Here is a 20,082-nt window from a genome sequence, read left to right as displayed (position 1 = left end):
TGCCGGCCGCGGTGACCGAGCGGTTCTAGGCGCTTCAGTCCAGAAGCGCACAACTGCTTCGGTCGCAGCGAATCCTGCCTCGGGCATGGATGTGTGTGATGTCCTTAGGTTAGTTAGGTTTAAGTAGTTCTAAGTTCTAGGGGACTGATGACTTCAGGTGTTAAGTCCCATAGTGCTCAGAGCCATTTGAACCATTTTTTTGTACTAGGTGTCGACAACTGTACTACATTCACAAGCAATTTTAGAATATGTGGTGAGAAGTGATGTCGTGATTACATGAGTAGAAGTGCTGGAAAATCGGTAAAATTACGAACATTGACGGAAAATAAGTGTAATTGAGGGAAAATACGCCAAAAAAATGGGGAAATTGATGGAGAATGGGGGAGTACTTGCATGTCTGCATGGTGAAGGAAAATTATTGTACATGGTAATGAGTACGTGATGGCAAGAGGAACATGACAGAAAGTTGACATGGAAGCAACGGGAACCAGGAAAACAGTTATTTTTCGTGGACAGCAATAAGACTACTGGCACAGATTGTTTAATTGATTATGTGGAACTCAGATTGTTCTGTTCCTTAATGAGGTGTCGACTGCAGTCGGTCTAGTGCCCTCCTACTTCTCGTCAGTTCCAAATTAAATCATAGACAATGTTGTACGGAGGGTTGGTTAAACATGGAGGAAGAGTTACAAGATGCATAGAGAGATCATCTAGAGGTTTGCGGTAGATGTGAATACTATGTGACTCCCACCCACGTAGGGAGAGACGGCCAATTGTGATGAAAGCTTACTGAATTTATAAAATGTTTGGGCTAAGGAACATAGTTTTTGTACCTCCTCTCTTATGATGGCTATTTTCCATACTAAGAAATAGTATCTGCGTCATGTGATGTAGGCAGTGTGAAAGGGTGCGCAATATGCCCACATTTACATGACCCTCGCAATCGTGCTGCATTGTCATCAGCTGATAGCATCAAGAGATCAACGTGATGAGACATTTTGTTGACAGGAAACCAGCGAACCCTTTATACACCAGTTTGGAGAGTGACAAATCAGGCCAGTGTATGTGGGGGCAGTTACTTTGTGACCGCACGGGAAATATCTAGTGTTGCGACTATATATGGTGCACGTGCTTATGTTTTTTGGGATCTGTTTTCGCGATATATGTTCGAGTGTCTGGTGATTGATAGCTATACGCAGGATGCATAAGTGATTATTTTGTATGGTGCAGGATACGAATTGTGTTTACTACATCGTTATGGTATGGTGGTTCAATTGTTTGTGGTGATATAGCCTGGTTGGGGATCGGTTTCACGCCGAAAAATTCAAGCCTTCCTCGACAGTAGCAGAAGCCGTGTAACTGAGCAAGTGTCTCTGGCAATAGTTTCCATGTTTTATGACCTGTAGACCACTTTTACAGGGTTTAACTGTCAGTGCAATACGATTGCTGTATGTTTTTCTATCTGCACAAAATGGTTTTTCACTGCATTTATAGTAATTTATCCATCTGCGGAAAGTGGTGGACAGTGCTCCCACACCAGCATCAGCAATTTGTAGTTTAAATTCAGTAGGAACCAATCAGAATGCTCCATTCACTGGAAGTTCCACTATATCTGAAGTCATAAGATATCCTTTAGTAGCCTCTACAGCCTGACTCGAATGAGACAGGGCAGATCAAGGTAGCTACGGAAATACCTGTGACGTCCGAGAGTCATGTGGTGTCTTTTTTGTTCGAGCGTTCAGAGACAAGTCCAAGCAGGCCAGGTTTCTCTGGTTCGGACAGGTGGAATGCTGTCTCCCCCACCCCCTGCCCCCCGCACCGCCATTGTGGCTTTAGAGCATCTCCAGACCGGTAGTTGTAGGCATCGAAAATTCACCTAAAATTCCAGCCATTTTTCTCTTTTGTAGGACAATGCTTCGAATTCAGTTTGTGTTTTCTTCTCATGGTCTGTGATGGGTTTCAAAGTATGTTATGAAATTTTAGATATGTAATTGGTCCGATTTTCCCATCTGTGCTTAGACACCAGTGCACCTCGACAAGAGAGGAAAATAAAAACTAAGAGCCTGAACGTCCCTGACTGCAGGAGGAAATATAAGCTAAGCTCACTCAGCGTTTCAGAAAAGTGATGAACACAACAGCAGCTGCAGCACTCAGAAATTTTTCTCTCACTGGCAGTGCATTCAAACAAGCAGTTAAAACTCAAAACGTCCTGGACATCCTATTTAGAGCTATAGAGATATTTATTTCGACTTCCAAATATCGTCGTTTTGGCGTGTAAAATCGGATATTGCAGCTGATGATTTCGGGATCGGTAAATTAATTCGCGATTGACGAATCATTTCTACTGACATAGCTTAGAAAGTAAATATTCACATAATTCCAAAGTCTGGAAATGGTCGCAGCACCAGCTACAGCTCCCACGGTGCTTTATGTGCAAGTGTGTTCGAGTAGCAGTTTTGTGATGTATATTCAGTTTATGAAGCGAATTGTTTAATTAATATTCCCTGTGGCACATTTTCTGAAGCAGAAGCATTTGCAGGGTTTTGTGACATCTTCAACATACATTGTGACAATTTCTGCACATTGCTTAAACACCATCTTTAATAATGCCGGAAGCAGTTTGTGTTGGACCACAAGGGATATCTGTGTACCACAAGGATTGAGTGTACCAGGGAGGAGGAGGAGGAGGAGGAGGAGGAGGAGGAGGAGGAGGAAGGCCGAGGTATTTCCCCACACGACAGGAGGTGCTCAGTGGGGACCCGCAGCTGCAGTGTGTCAGGCCCTGGCCGGTGCTGTGAGCCCACCGCGTGGCTGCTTCCAGTGCGCGTTAACTCTGGTGCACGACGAGCCGGGGTCGCCAGATATATTTAGTGCTCTCTGTGTCAGTGTAATTATGTGGTTCCTTTTCCTATCAGAATAAAAAAAAGAAACATATCACAGTTGTTTAAAATCATCTAAATTGTTTAAACACTACCATCAATTTCGAGGTGTGTTGCGATTTCAGAAATACACGAACAATATTCTTAAACAATGAAACTTCCTGGCAGATTAAACAATGCCTTACTCCCATTCATATTAACCTAATATTGTGAGATCGTCCTAGTCCAACAGCTCGACACAGACTGAGGGAATTTCCCGCCAATTTCCTAATGGGGGAGGGGAGGGCAGGGGATGGCAGGACAGGAGGGACAGGAGGGGGAAGGGGAGTGGGGCAGTTTCAACAGCGCCCTTGTGTCATGAACTAGGTTACTTGGTCTTCGGACCTCAAGGTGACCGCACAAGAAATTTGAATATCCCGCCATTTTTTTAATTTCGCTCCATTCCAGGTGTGTGGGTGAGAGGAGTTAGGCAAGTGGAGGTAGCCCAATTGACCTATTTTCCCACAAAAATTTGAATTTCCTGTCATATATGGCCGCCATCTTGGATCCATCATCTTGAATAAATTTGGCAACAATGCAGAGTGGGATGGTGCCCCCTTTGCCCTGCTACTTATTCGAACTGTCTTCTTTTGTGCCACTGTGGCATCTGTGCCTAAAGCTCAATGAGGCATATTTGTAAAAAATATTGGTGCCTATATTTTTACAGGCGAAATGAATGTATGTTCAGTAATTTTCAAGACTGGGCAGACTGTACGCAGTATAAGGCACCCCACCCGCGCCCCCGAGGTACCTGCACTGGCTTGCCTTGCCTACATACCTCTTGCACCCCTTGAAAAAGATGGCCCTGCCTCTGAGAACAGTTTCCTCCACATTCTCTATAGTCTGTTGTGTTGTAACACACTGCCAGCTTTCCGTTTGCTTGGACACAAGCTACAACCATCAAGCTGAAAGGCAGTGGCACAACACATTATTCGCCGGAAGACCTCAACTGGACTAGATGAGGCGCCTGGTGCAAGTCTCTCTATTCGGCACCATTTCGGCAACTTGATCCTCGATGAAGATCAGATGAAATGATGAGGACCACACAAACACCCAATCTGTGACTGGAGAAAATCTCTGGCACAGCTAGAAATTGGACCTGGGACCTCAGGATCTAGAGGCAGCAGTGGGTAACCATTGGACCTCATGCTGTGGGCATTCTCTAGAGGCTGAATAGAGGTGTAGTTTATTATTACTGATTTGAGGCGTTTCCAGAATTTTTCCTCGTTTTGATCAGCTTTCTGTAGTGTGTGGTCTCAAGCCATATAGTGGAAGGTCTGGAGTTGGCGTTTGATTCGCCTGGCGAATCTGTCTGACAATGTTCTTTGCCTCATTGTATACTGGTAGGTTTGCCTCACGTGTACTGATAAGTTTCGCATTACATAGCGCTTTTGACCAAATACAGTAGTTTTGGAAAAGGGCGTGTGTATGCAGTGCAACAAATAGCAGCAATATAAAAAAAATGACACCACATTTGTCATACTTAAAGTTTACTAATATCTGGAGTTGTAAGAAACAGTACGTTAGAGGACAGTTTACTTACGTTTCTTTTGCAACCTACAGGCAATAACTGAAGTGCATCATTTTACTTTAATAACGAAATGTGGCTAGTAAATAACAGGAGACCTGACTTTTCCAGAGAGATGTCATATATCCACAGAACAACGTAAAGTTACACTTCGAACCTAATCAGTTAATGTGGAATGTAGGAAACTTGCGAAGAATGCAATACATTACTTAACGTACCAAATCAGTCACGACAACAGTAACTGAAGAGAGAACCATACACACGTGACAATGAATCGTCAAAAGTAATAACTGTTTCCGAAACTAGAAGAAAGGGGGTCCGAAAATGTTGCTGAACCTGTCAAACATAGGAGCCAGGAACAACAAGACCCTTCAGTGCAGAAAAAATAATTATCTTTACAAAAATATTTGCCTGCTGGGAAGTCAACTGAAGTGTAACAATGCACAGATCATCGTATTCCGTACAAAATTTTCAAAGTGTCAGGAAATGTGACTAACATAATAAGAACACAAAGCAATGGAAATATATACCTTTCTCATGAATGAAATACTGTGTTTGTACTGCCTTGCTTTCAGTGGCTTAAGCTGCAATAATATCCATACTTGAAAGTAATACTTGTTCACATCAGATTATATATTTGAGTCAGTGAGATTTTTGCATTATTTCACAACCATTCAGGTCTTTTCATAATTTAGAAGCGCCTCGGACACAGAAATATAGTAACTATTCAATAAATGAAGTAAAAAATATTTTAAAAGAACATCAGTTTTATGGTTGAGTATCTGGCCACTAGGAGCTCTAGTCTCACTTGAACTGTCATACGATAACAAACTTTGACAGCAGGGAGTGCCACAGTGATCTCTATATTACGTGGGTGTTTATCTCTGATCTCGGGAGCACGGAACTACGGTGTGTCTGCAGATTGTTGTCATTCACATAGTGCACCGTGTTATAGTCAGGCAAAAAAAATAAAAAATAAAATTCCAATGGTCTGTACATGATAAAGAATTCGTTTCTTATTTCTAGATTTGAACTTTATATCAACATGCAGTGTAATAGCCTGATGTCAGAGCAGAATGAAAAGTGTTTTCATTTTGTGTTCTTGACATTTCGTGGCAGCCACGTGTAATTAGGCAGGAAACAAAATAGGAGCGTCTGTGGCCGGCACATTCAGCCAGCTGGAGTTCGACCGTGGAGGTGAAAAAAGAAGGAAGGTGGCACTACAGACTTACGCTGTACGCTGTTTTGACGCCAGAGTGGGCGCCATTTCGAGGAGCCCAAAACATTACCAGACGACTGTTTACGAGTGCTTCTCGTTCATTATTTCAGTCGCGTGAGTGCAATAACTGTTTTAAACATTAAAAATTATAGAGATTACACGAATAACAGTGTCAGGAAGGCAATTTCGAACGTTTTTCTGTTCTTCAATGCGTATTTGCTCTAGTAATACGAGACAGTCAGAATGACATCACGGGGAAGCGTCACCGCGGTGAACTATGGGAATACGAATGCGGTCAACCTATTGTCTACATCTACATTTATACTCCGCAAGCCACCCAACGGTGTGTGGCGGAGGGCACTTCACGTGCCACTGTCATTACCTCCCTTTCCTGTTCCAGTCGCGTACTGTTCGCGGGAAGAACGACTGCCGGAAAGCATCCGTGTGCGCTCGAATCTCTCTAATTTTACATTGGTAATCTCCTCGGGAGGTATAAGTAGGGGGAAGCAATATATTCGATACCTCATCCAGAAACGCAGCCTCTCGAAACCTGGGCAGCAAGCTACACCGCAATGCAGAGCGCCTCTCTTGCAGAGTCTGCCACTCGAGTTCGCTAAACATCTCCGTAACGCTATCACGTTTACCAAATAACCCTGTGACGAAACGCGCCGCTCTTCTTCGGATCTTCTCTATCTCCTTTGTCAACCTGACCTGGTACGGATCCCACACTGACGAGCAGTACTCGAGTATAGGTCGAACGCGTGTTTTGTAAGCCACCTCCTTTGTTGATGGACTGCATTTTGTAAGGACTCTCCCAATGAATCTCAACCTGGCACCCACCTTACCAACAATTAATTTTATGTTATCATTCCACTTCAAATCGTTCCGTACGCATACTCCCAGATATTTTACAGAAGTAACTGCTACCAGTGTTTGTTCTGCTATCAAGTAATTGTACAATAAAGGATCCTTCTTTCTATGTATTCGCAATATGTTACATTTGTCTATGTTAAGGGTCAGTTGCTACTCCTTGCACCAAGTGCCTATCCGCTGCAGATCTTCCCGCATTTCGCTGCAATTTTCTAATGCTGCAACTTCTCTGTATACTACAGCATCATCCGCGAAAAGCCGCACGGAACTTCCGACACTATCTACTAGGTCATTTATGTATACTGTGGAAAGCAATGGTCCCATAACACTCCCTTGTGGCACGCCCATAGAATAAATATCTCTGGAGCGAGCATTCAGATGCGCAGAACAGATTTCGTGTTGTCAACATACATTGCCAGCCTGGTCACGTGATCTCGGGACGTCGTGTGTTTGTCCGTATAGCGCCCTGTGTATTTAGAATGTCACTACATCCCTAGTACAGACGGATTCTTTTCGTACGTGTCGTGGATTATTTATAAATGTTGCGCAGACATTTTAACAGTATCTATTTGAAACTGGGAATAAACCAGCTACGTAACTTTTAAGGACAAGTGATATTACATCCTGCTTCGTTGCGATAGGTGTCACAGTTCAGATGCACTCGATTTTTGATAGTTTTCGGTATGATACGGCACTTTATAGTATTACAGATCCTGACGTACATTTTTGCAGTGATAGTCTTGCAAAACGACTTGACAGTACGCTAGTACTTCTGCAAGTGTCCGAAAAACACCGAATTTGCCACACATTAGCGATTATATCCCTGCTAATTCGTCCTTTTTTCTGCTATTTCTGTGTATTTATTTTCTCGTTTTTGCGACCTAAAGCACAATTTTTCTTACTGGTAATACTTTGAAGTATTTATTTAACGCATTTTACGTACTTGCTCCCAGTTTATTAAATAAAGAGTAGACTGAGTAATCTATATACATAATCGACAAGTCACTGATAAATGCCTCTTGGATAGTATTTGCTGAAACAACTAACCATTCCCTTTCCTGTTCCACTAGCAAATTTACGAGAGGAAGCGATTGTTTGTAAGCTTTTGTATGAGCCATAATATCTATTATATAGTCATAAAATCGTAGAAAAATAGGTCTACAGATTCAAGCCTTAATTATAATGCGTCTCGAAATTTTTAAACATATACAGTGTCTCTTACTAATATGATAACTATAATTAGAGCTACATGGTATGTACCCATGAAAAGTTACTACCCCTCCATTCACATATTTTTCTTTGCATCCGTAGCAACAACAGTAATTCGCCATCGCTATTACACTATCAACAAACGGTGAAACACAACAAAAACTCTTGATATTATAAACTTCAAACGCTGCAGGAAGCACACACGCACAGCGAAGTCCCGAAAACACGTGACAGTCCCGGTTTAATGTTGACAACATGCGCAGAACGCAATGCTCACTCCAGAGATATGTACTCTATGGGCACGCCCATGGAGGTAGGATAAGGGGAGATGGCGCTACAGACTTAACGTTGTACGTTGTTTTGAAGCCAGTGAGCGGAGCCTGTCGCCATCGTCGATCCCCCAAAACATTAGCAGACGAGTGTTTACAATTGCTTCTTGTTCGTTATTTCTGTCGTGTGCACGCGATATTTGTTTTATATAGTAAATGTTACACTGTTTTAGTGAAAAACACAGCATAAGGAACGCAACTTCAAGCGTTTTTCTGGTCTTAAATGCGTATTCGATACAGTAATACGACACGAAAATACGATGCTTCTGGCCTCAGTACTTTTTGTTTATACATTTCGAAAAACCGAGAAGAGCAGTATGTGCCATGAAAAGCGTGTTTTCGTAATCCATTTCTATTGACTTTCATTGTGTTTGTGTCGATAATTGATAAGGCCGGAACTCCAAAAGCAATGATTGATAGTTTAGAGGCGCCGATTTGTATTCGTTGCATTTTCAAATCAAATGCAAATTTTAAATGTTCAAGTTTGCAAGAAACTTACCTTATTACCTTTGGTGTCCCATAGATGTATGCAGGGATGATATAAACAAGCCAGCTGTCATGTCAACAAGGTGAACGATTCGTTAAATTACGAAGGAAAAGAACTAAATTAAGACTGTCAGGCCCATTGTAGCTTACACATCTGCTTTGTTTTTAAATTGTACCTACCAAGTGACATTCAGTGTGACAAATAACAGCAATTTACAGGGTAACACGACAACACAGTGATTAATGTCATTATCTAAATTGCCTGGACTTAGATAGGGAACTTTGCTTTAACAAATATGTAACCCTTTAAGTACTTCTAATTTAACCACTGTAACAGATGTTCCACACATTTTTCTGAAGATTTAATTAACTACATGTAATTACATTACTTTTATATTAAATTATTGCATTTTACAACATTAGTCCCCATTTCCAGGATACTTCTTGCCAGGAGTTTTCAGTTACTAGGGAATAACCAAACTATGAAAACCAAGTGTATTGCTCACCTCCAGAGAGCTCTTCGCGTTGCACTGATAGGCAATCTAAAGTAAAATCACACAAATAAAACCATACTGTAAAAGTTAACAGTGCATCAAAGTTTCAAGTATATATAAGAAAATAGCGCTTAAATAAGTCCACTTAAGAATGAAATATGATTTGTTTAAACTTTAGACTACAATCAGAACGATTAGTACACCCGTAAGCGACGCAAGCCGGCATTTTTTTATCAAAACACTTCACGACTACACGGAATCGAAACACCAGAAGCGAATGTTTTGGGGTAGCTAACATGGCGGAACTTCACTTGGGTGGGCTTCAAGTTTGTGACGTCAGGACAACTCCCCTTATTTTACCTCCATGGGCACGCCAGAAGTTACTTTAACGTCTGTAGACGTCTCTCCATTGTTTTGGACTAGTTAAGATGGCGGACATACAGTTAGCACCATGGAGGTAAGAATAGAGGGAGACGCTGTGACGTCACAGCTGCGAAGCTATGTGAAGGCGAGGGTAGCCATCTCAATCCAACCAAAACATTGCTGCTCTAAGCCTGTGTGCATAGGCTTGTCGCTCGCTTTTGGAAGGATTTTGCGCTATTATGGTGACTTGTGTGGTGTTCGGATGTACGAATCGTTCTGATTGTGATGCGAAATCGAAGGGAATAACATTTCATGTGTAAGTTGTCTCGTTAAGTGTGATTTTACAACTTCATTGTGAATGAAGGTGTGCTACATCGGTACTTGTACTGTAGCGTGTTTTTCTCCTGTATGATTTTAGATTTCCTAAAAATGAAAGTCGGAAAGCTCTGTGGGAGAATGCCGTGAGGAGGAAGAATTGGCGTGCGTCTAAATGGAGCACTATATGTTCTCAGCATTTCCGAGAAGAGGACATAGACCGAACTTCCCTTTCAACAGCAAGGCTCCGAGAAAATGCTGTACCATCAGTTTGCCTACACACCCAAAACATTTGCAAAGGGTATGTTAATTCAAAGAATTAAATTCTTAGTTTTCAAGTTCACGTTTCAGTATAATACGTACGTATCGTCGATAATCGAAGTGTTGAGTAACTCACTTTGTCTTCATCATGTACCAAATTAAAAGCTAACACTACATTAACTGGCGTAAAGTATAGGCCTAAACAGGACACTGTGTAGATTTGCCATTCTATGTAACGTATTTGAGTAAATATTGGTGGTAATGAACAGTTTTTCCCAGTAGTGTAACGTAACTGAAATGTCCCAGCACATATTACAAACAAGATGTATTTATGGGGCTTTGGAGGGAGGGTATAGCTAACTTAGTTTTCAGTTTCTATTATTTAGTTTGTGATACACGTTTATTACTGAATTAACAAAATTGTATCGTTTACATTGAAGACTATCTATTCGTAATATTACATTAAAAACTATTTTTAATCAGAAGAAATGCGGAATTTCGCCTTTACGAGATTTTATTTTAAATAAACAGTTCGAAACAACCAATCTGATGACGTTACATGCGTATATGGTGCAATTAGCGACTGTAATACACGCAGCGCTATAGCACACTGGCGATGTTTTGGTCAGAGTGTCATGGCAGCGAGCCACGCCCTCATGGCTTCAGAACGTAGTACGGCTGGGATACGTAGCGCCACCTCCCCTTATTCTTACCTCCATGCTTTAACGTCTGTAGACGTCTCTCCATTGTTTTGGGCTAGTTAAGATGGCGGACATACAGTTAGTACAGAGGTCACTGCTGTAGCGCCACGTATACCTGTGGCGGCGGCGCGGGCCTCACCTGCAGGCGGCGCATGCGCGTGGCGAGCAGCGCGACCTCCCGGGTGCCGCGCACGTTGAGCAGCAGGGCGGCGGCCAGCGGCTGGCGGAAGCTCACGCTGGCGGCGCAGTGGAACACGACGCTCACCTCCGCCTGCAGCGCCGCCGCGTCCGCGGCGCCCAGCGCCAGCCCCGGCGCCGCCGCGTCGCCCGCCACGGCGCGCAGCTTCTCCAGCGCCGACCCGCCGCCCGCCTGCCGCAGCCGGTCGAACACCTGCAGGCGACGCCGGCGCTCGTAAAAGTCGTACGGAGGCCAAACTTTCGACTGGCGGTCTGGACAGCTAAAGGAAATCAAAATCACTAAGAACGGCTGCCCTCGAGGCTTCGTGTGTTTTTTGAGATCTAGCCGTCGAGTCCTTGCTAACTGTGCTGGATTAAGAGCACAAAATGGACAACGTTCGAGAGCGAAACTGCAAGCAAAAGCAGAAAGTGTTTCGTAACTGATAGGTGGGAGACAGGTAAGTGGTGAGGGGCCGGGAATAATTTTTACCGAGGTATTAAAGTGCGCGTCATTTATGACGGCGGCCGAGTTCAGGTTCGCTCTGCGCATCTGACGTCACAAAACACAGTCAGCCAATGAACAGAGAACGACGTTGCCAGAGCTCGACTGCAGTGCAGAGCACGGACGAATGTCTTCAGTTTTAGAAACGTTCAGTCATAAATAAAGTAATTGAACAAAAGCAATGTCTTGATAGCAGACTTTCTTTGATAGAAAGTTTGGAAAAAGCATTCTTTATACCAATTGCTTCATATTCTATTAATTAATTAAACCAAACAAGCAATAAGCCTCCTAATGGCGATAGCAAGGAAAGGTGTTTGTATCATTCTCACTAACCTCTTTTTCGCAATAAAGAACAGCGGTAATTGTTTATTTCCTATTGTACTTCGACGAAACGTGAGTAATTCATAGTCACACCAACAGTGTTTGTCGATATTTTGCGTGATAGTTTAAAGTCCTCTGGGAAATGTTTTGAATGATGAGCTGCGTTAGCGTAATGGTTAAGGTGTATGTCTTGAGATCAAACCTTGTTTGGTGCTTAATATTTTCTTTATTTAAAAACAATATCGAAGTGTCTTACTTCATTAATTTTATTCGTTTGAATGTAATTTTTTGAAATTTCTAGTGGCAACTAAAATCGACCATACGGAAAGTATATGCTATGGACTTTTACCTCTGCAAACTCTTCAAAATTTCGTGCAATGGTTTACTACATCTAATGCTGTACAATAACTGCATTGAACATCGAAACAAAATTAAGTCATTTATGGGGGGGGGGGGGGTATCAGTCAAGATGATGTGTAAAAATCAAATTTTTGGGCCAGATAGTTTTTGTGAAATCGAATGATAAAGTGTGTCAAAGCAGTCGAAACACCATATGTCTGCAGAGGCGAGCAGTTCAATGATGACAAAATCGCACACATCGCGGAATGCGGGGAGCACGTCTCAGTAGCAGCGAAAGGGTTAATGCGGCCGTGGTGGCTTTACTTCATAAACTGCGCGCTCCCCCCGAAACGTAAGTTTGCGAACTATACTATGGCGCTGCTTCTCTTGGCGAGTGCGTCATTTGTAACTGGCAACGCAGCAATCTCCCGCGTCTGGGCGGGCATGCGCGAACCGCCAAGATAAAAGAATTGAACTACAGTACAAAGTTAATTTAACTTAGCCTTCTACCACAATGACAAACATACAAGTTCCTGAAAAAAGTATCTCCGTGTTTAAGCATAAAAGAACATTTATTGAATTCAGTAGTTTTACGAACTCTGTCTATCCAATGACATATGCGATTGGATAAAAAGTTTTCTAACAAGACAGGGAGCAGTATGTCGTCCTGAACGGGGTAACTTCAACAGAAACAAGAGTAACTTCAGGTGTGCCCCAGGGCAGCGTAATAGGTCCTCTGCTTTTTACAATTTACATAAACGATCTGGTTGATGGTATTGACAGCGGCCTTAGACTGTTTGCCGATGATGCTGTAGTGTACAGGAAAGTAGTATCACACGAAAATTGTGAACAAAGCAATGAGGATTAGCAGAAAATAAATGCGTGGTGTAATGATTGGCAGTTATCTCTCAGTTTTAGTAAGTGTAACCTACTGCATATAACAAGGCGAAAATCCCCATTAATGTATGAGTACAAAATAAATGATCAGTCTTTGGAAGCGGTAACACCCGTCAAGTATCTGCGTGTGACTATTCGAAATGATCTCAAATGGAATGGTCAGATTACACAAATAACAGGTAAGGCGAACTCTAGATTGTGGTTTGTTGGCAGAATCCTGAAGCGATGCAGTCCTTCAACAAAGGAAATAGCTTACAATACATTAGTTCGTCCAGTCTTAGAGTATTGTTCGTCTGTATGGGACCCTTACCAGTTGGGTCTGATTCAAGAGATTGAGAAGGTCCAAAGAGAAGCAGTAAACGCAGCAAGATTCGTGACCGGTACATTTAGCCATCGCGAGAGCGTTACAAATCTCATAGAACGTTTGAAGTGGGACACACCTGCAGATAGACGGCGCGCTAAACGGAAGGGGCTCCTCACTAAATTCCGAAATCCAATCTTCACCGAGAATGTAGAGCATATATTATTACCACCAGCTTTGAAATCGCGTAATGATCATCATTCAAAGGTAAAAGAAATGAGAGCTCGTACTGAGGCGTTCAGGCAGTCGTTTTTCCCTCTCGCGATACGCGAGTCGAACAGGGGAGGGGAAATATGACTTTGGCGCGAATTGTGTCCTCCGCCACACACCGCTTGGTGGCTAGCGGAGTATATATGTAGATGTAGATGTATTTTGTTACGATGATCTTCTCTCCTCTGGTAGGTGCGAGCCAACGAAATATTTTCCAATTCGGAGGAGAAAGTAGATGCAGATGTGAGATTAATGAGAAATAAGCCTTTCATACACAGGATTAACTAAAAAACTTTTCGTTCGAGACAATAAGACATACTTTTGGTTCACTGTCACTGGCATAAGGCCACTGCAGCCTTACAGTAATATTACCAATTAGTCGGGGCAAATAATGCGGAACAAATCATTTCCGCTGTGATAGTCCTGGAGTAACAGCTTCGTAGTCCTGAATGCTGTGCGACGTGATCCAACAAATTAATCAGCTGGAGCGGGTGCAATATCACCGAATTCAGCGTGGCAGGGGTGCTGCAAGGCTCCGCTCGTCTATTCACTCCTTGCTATCTTGCTTGGTACATATCTGAACCAAAACTTTCTATCTCCAAGCTCAATCGTTCCATTTGCTAAGTCCTAAACTGCAGATATGCTCACTCTTTCTCAGGCAAGCTGAGTAAAGAACGCCACGTCCGCACTCTAGGCAAGCTGGGAACGAAAGACCCCTACGGAGACTTCTCCCAGTCCGTTCTTCGCCTCGGTTTCCCCTCCAGAAAAATGACTTATGCCAATTGCAGCTCAAGTCGCATTAATTATGCGTCGCTTCCCATCGCCGACCAATGCCTGCTCTGGGAAGTGAACAAATTTCCACAAAATTTCCCTTCCTCTCAACTTCTGCTATTTAGCTTCCCGCCGGCCGCGGTGGTCTAGCGGTTCTAGTCGCTCAGTCCGGGACTGCGCGACTGCTACGGTCGCAGGTTCGAATCCTGCCTCGGGCATGGATGTTTGTGATGTCCTTAGGTTAGTTAGGTTTAAGTAGTTGTAAGTTCTAGGGGACTGATGACCACATATGTTAGGTCCTATAGTGCTCAGAGCCATTTGAACCATTTTTTTAGCTTCTCCCAGGCCATCCATCAAGGTTAGTGTCTGCACAAAACACCAATTTTTCCGGAATTCTGACTCCCAGGAGAGTACTTCAGATTCCTCGGTCCTATGTTCCCATCGGAGGCCGGCGTATTTCATTCTGTCGTTCTTCACCTGATATACTTCAGACTCTGCAGATCGTGAATTCAGCATGAAGTTGCTATAGTCATGAGCACGCATATTTTGGCCTCTGTTAACCGCTCCACCGTAGCTTTGCGTGGCTTTCTCGCATGTTTCACTGAAAACAGGACGACGGACATTTATCAACAAGCGTACAAGTTCTCCATCTGCTTCCTGGTACACCAGCATGGGGTCAACCACCCACTCACTGTCACTCATCTTAAGGCAGCTGGAGCCTGCACCCCGTTACCATTTTCTCAGAGCTTGTGCCGCCCTAAGCTGCCTATTTTCGCTTCCCTTCGCCACTCCCCAGCTGGCCACGTTCTACTCTGAATACTTCCTTGGGATAAACTAGCCTCCAGTAAATCGATGCGTTTCCACAAAGTTTTCATGTTGTGTGAATTACTTTACATCACCCGACATTAATTATTCCAATGCGTCGTTCTATACCCTCTACAAGATGCATTGTGCCTTGTCAGTCATTTTTGTTCAGCCCTACTGTTTGCTCAACGTGAGTTAGGTGATCTTTAATGACTTCATGTAAGGGGCATAGTTCTTACCATCTTACACTTTCATGTCGCGAGGAGCCTCCAGCGTGTCAGAGATTTGGGGCACAGCTGTTAATACGACATGTTTTAATTGAATATGTGTCATAAGACGATCTACGTGCCCTCTGTTTTAAGTAAAAATAAGGCGAGTGTACTTCGCGTTTTAAAATTTTGTTTGACATCTGCATTCGTTCCCAAATCCTGTAAGTGAGATTTCAATGTGTCAGAGTGACTCGATCACCCGTAATTTATAAGCAGTCATCCAGCCACTGTCACCTGTACCTGTTTAACAGTGTCTGTACTCATATTTATTCTGCTGTGTGGCGAACAGCCTTGCTGCAGTGGTAACACCGGTTCCCGTCAGATCACCGAAGTTAAGCGCTGTCGTGCTTGGCTAGTACTTGGATGGGTGACCATCCGGGACTGCCGAGCGATGTTGGCAACCGGGGTGCCCTCAGCCCTTGTGAACCAAACTGAGGACCTACTTGACTGAGAAGTAGCGACTCCGGTCACGAAAACTGATAGCGGTCAGGAGAGCGGTGCACAGCCCCTTCGTATCTGCATCCAGTGGCGCGTATAGGCTCAGGATGACGTGGCGGTCGGTGAGTAGCACTGCGCCATCCGAGGCCTATTCGGACAGAGAGATGTTCTGCTGAGGGCTTTCATCGAGGGATTTTCGGATGCTCACGTTATCGGGGTCGTCTTTTTTCAATTCCTTTGTATGAACGCAACTTGGTTTTCGGATTTCTTATATTTTTCAATATACTTTCACCACGCCCGTAACATAACCCGGAATCTCTTCTCCATTTACAATGACTGAACTGGAGGCAGCCCTTAAGAATACGAAATGTATAAAAGCTGGAGGTGCAGATGAGCTTTACCCTGAATTTTTGATGCACAGTGGACCGGTAACGCGAAATTAGCTAGTTTGCCTATTCAACGAAATTCTGCGTACAAGAATATTACCCAAAAAATTTAAAAGAGCAAAAATTATCGCTACCAAAAAGTCAGGGAAAGAGGGAACAGCTGCAGAACACTTCCGCCCAATATCTCTTGTTAGCTGTGCTTACAAGCTATTGGAAAGAATGATTCTAAACCGAGTCCAAGATCAAATTAATGCTATGATACCACTTGAACAAGCTGGATTCAGACCTTATAGAAGCTGCTGTGAACAAGTGCTCTCCTTGACTACTCACATAGAATGTCGATGCCGAAAGAAACTTAAAACTGGAGTAGTCTTCATTGACCTGTCAGCAGCTTATGACAGTGTGGCGTGAGAGCCTATTATTGAAATTTTTGAGAGCAATACCTTGCAAAACTCTAGGCAACCTCTTAACTAACATGTTAAGCGACAGGCGGTTTAAGGTACATCAAGGAGAAGAGAAAATCAGATGGCATGTACTCAATAACGGATTACCTCAGGGCTCTGTTCTTGCTCCAGTGTTATTCAACCTCTACACAGCTGACCTGCCGAAAATTTCAATATGCAGATGACCTGGCAATTTCATATCAGAGTGAAGACCTTTCTGAATGTGAAGAACACCTAACGAACAGCCTTACTAAACTTTATGAGTATTATGAGACATGGCGACTGAGATCAAATGTTTCTAAAACTGAGGTAAGCCTGTTCCACCTCTCTAATCGCCTTTCATCAACAAAGATCAGTCCACAGTTCGGCCCTCTTGGCACAGTCAGATACAACCAATGCCAAAAATACCTGGGAGTCACTCTGGACCGAACTTTAACCTACAAAAACCACCTTTGCAACTTGGCCAAGAAGATACAAACAGAAGCTAAACGATGTCAAAGTTAGCGTAAGGAGGGCTATGCGTGAAGCGTTCAGTGAATTCGAAAGTAAAATACTAGGTGCCGACTTGACAGAAAAACCTAGGAAGTTCTGGTCTTACGTTAAATCAGTAAGTGGCTCGAAACATCATGTCCAGACACTCCGGGATGATGATGGCATTGAAACAGAGGATGACAAGCGTAAAGCTGAAATACTAAACACCTTTTTCCAAAGCTGTTTCACAGAGGAAGACCGCACTGCAGTTCCTTCTCTAAATCCTCGCACCAACGAAAAAATGGCTGACATTGAAATAAGTGTCCAAGGAATAGAAAAGCAACTGGAATCACTCAACAGAGGAAAGTCCACTGGACCTGACGGGATACCAATTCGATTCTACACAGAGTACGCGAAAGAACTTGCCCCCCTTCTAACAGCCGTGTACCGCAAGTCTCTAGAGGAACGGAAGGTTCCAAATGATTGGAAAAGAGCACAGGTAGTCCCAGTCTTCAAGAAGGGTCGTCGAGCAGATGCGCAAAACTATAGACCTATCTCTCTGACGTCGATCTGTTGTAGAATTTTAGAACATGTCTTTTGCTCGAGTATCATGTCGTTTTTGGAAACTCAGAATCTACTATGTAGGAATCAACATGGATTCCGGAAACAGCGATCGTGTGAAACCCAACTCGCTTTATTTGTTCATGAGACCCAGAAAATATTAGATACAGGCTCCCAGGTAGATGCCATTTTCCTTGACTTCCGGAAGGCGTTCGATACAGTTCCGCACTGTCGCCTGATAAACAAAGTAAGAGCCTACGGAATATCAGACCAGCTGTGTGGCTGGATTGAAGAGTTTTTAGCAAACAGAACACAGCATGTTGTTCTCAATGGAGAGACATCTACAGACGTTAAAGTAACCTCTGGCGTGCCACAGGGGAGTGTTATGGGACCATTGCTTTTCACAATATATATAAATGACCTAGTAGATAGTGTCGGAAGTTCCATGCGGCTTTTCGCGGATGATGCTGTAGTATACAGAGAAGTTGCAGCATTAGAAAATTGTAGCGAAATGCAGGAAGATCTGCAGCGGATAGGCACTTGGTGCAGGGAGTGGCAACTGACCCTTAACATAGACAAATGTAATGTATTGCGAATACATAGAAAGAAGGATCCTTTATTGTATGATTATATGATATCGGAACAAACACTGGTAGCAGTTACTTCTGTAAAATATCTGGGAGTATGCGTGCGGAACGATTTGAAGTGGAATGATCATATAAAATTAATTGTTGGTAAGGCGGGTACCAGGTTGAGATTCATTGGGAGAGTCCTTAGAAAATGTAGTCCATCAACAAAGGAGGAGTTCATCAACAAGAGGTGGCTTACAAAACACTCGTTCGACCTATACTTGAGTATTGCTCATCAGTGTGGGATCCGTACCAGATCGGGTTGACGGAGGAGATAGAGAAGATCCAAAGAAGAGCGGCGCGTTTCGTCACAGGGTTATTTGGTAACCGTGATAGCGTTACGGAGACGTTTAACAAACTCAAGTGGCAGACTCTGCAAGAGAGGCGCTCTGCATCGCGGTGTAGCTTGCTCGCCAGGTTTCGAGAGGGTGCGTTTCTGGATGAGGTATCGAATATATTGCTTCCCCCTACTTATACCTCCCGAGGAGATCACGAATGTAAAATTAGAGAGATTAGAGCGCGCACAGAGGCTTTCAGACAGTCGTTCTTCCCGCGAACCATACGCGACTGGAACAGGAAAGGGAGATAATGACAGTGGCGCGTAAAGTGCCCTCCGCCACACACCGTTGGGTGGCTTGCGGAGTATAAATGTAGATGTAGATGTAGAGTGAACCTTGTGAGAAAGCTGGCAGGCAGTACATGGGGAACAACCACATCAGTTCTCCGAGGAGCATCCCTTGCACTGGTATACTCTGCAGCAGAATACTGTGCACCAGTTTGGCTCCGAAGCGCCCACGTAGCGAAAGTAGATGTCCAACTGAACTCAGTTATGAGAGTAATTAGAGGTACAGTCCGGTCTACACCTGTTTGCTGGCTACCCTTGCTTTCAAACATCTGTCCACCAGACCTCTGTAGAAAGGCTGCTCTTTACAACCTCTGTCAGCAAGTTTCTGAAAACAACTCGATCCCTCTTCATGACGATTTCCTATCAGTGCCCAGGAAACGCCTCAAATCTAGAAGACCAGCATATGAAATGGGAGTCCAAATGCTATCCACAGGATTCGACCAGGACACAGAGTGGAAACGTGAATGGCAAGCTACAAGAACTCGAAACCACGAACTTGTAGACAATCCAACAGTTCCAGTTCCAGGCTTTCACCAACCGAGGTTGGTGTGAGTGCAGTTAAACAAATATCAGACCGAAAAGGGTAGGTGCAAATACAACATGAACAAGTGGGACTTTTCAAGTGACAGTGTGTGTGGCTGTGGTGGCACCCAAACAATGAGCCACACTGTGAATGACTGTCCAATGACACGCTTCCCTGGTGGCATTGAGAAGCTCCATCAAGCATCCCACGAGGCACTCGCTGGATCGAGTCTATCAACATCCGAGTGCAGCCTGAGCCGTTTTAAAACTTGTGTACTGTATATAATTTCACATGTTCATTTATATATATATATATATATATATATATATATATATATATATATATATATATATATATATATATACACTCCTGGAAATGGAAAAAAGAACACATTGACACCGGTGTGTCAGACCCACCATACTTGCTCCGGACACTGCGAGAGGGCTGTACAAGCAATGATCACACGCACGGCACAGTGGACACACCAGGAACCGCGGTGTTGGCCGTCGAATGGCGCTAGCTGCGCAGCATTTGTGCACCGCCGCCGTCAGTGTCAGCCAGTTTGCCGTGGCATACGGAGCTCCATCGCAGTCTTTAACACTGGTAGCATGCCGCGACAGCGTGGACGTGAACCGTATGTGCAGTTGACGGACTTTGAGCGA

At 43.6% G+C, this 20,082-nt stretch overlaps 1 protein-coding gene and 1 pseudogene across 1 annotated transcript in view; one reads left to right on the top strand and one right to left on the bottom strand.

The window, feature by feature from the left end:
• Positions 1–20,082, bottom strand: part of LOC126100721 (fatty acyl-CoA reductase 1-like) — a 175,131-nt gene that overhangs the window by 120,186 nt on the left and 34,863 nt on the right. The window contains exon 3 of the mRNA XM_049911340.1: positions 10,833–10,964. Within this exon, the coding sequence (XP_049767297.1) occupies positions 10,833–10,964 (132 nt within the window). The remainder of the gene's footprint in view (positions 1–10,832; positions 10,965–20,082) is intronic.
• LOC126102216 (5S ribosomal RNA) lies at positions 15,626–15,744 on the top strand (annotated as a pseudogene).

This window comes from Schistocerca cancellata, chromosome 9, assembly GCF_023864275.1.
Source record: "Schistocerca cancellata isolate TAMUIC-IGC-003103 chromosome 9, iqSchCanc2.1, whole genome shotgun sequence".
Classification (NCBI taxonomy): Eukaryota; Metazoa; Arthropoda; class Insecta; order Orthoptera; family Acrididae; genus Schistocerca; species Schistocerca cancellata.
This window is presented reverse-complemented; position numbering and strand designations above follow the sequence as displayed.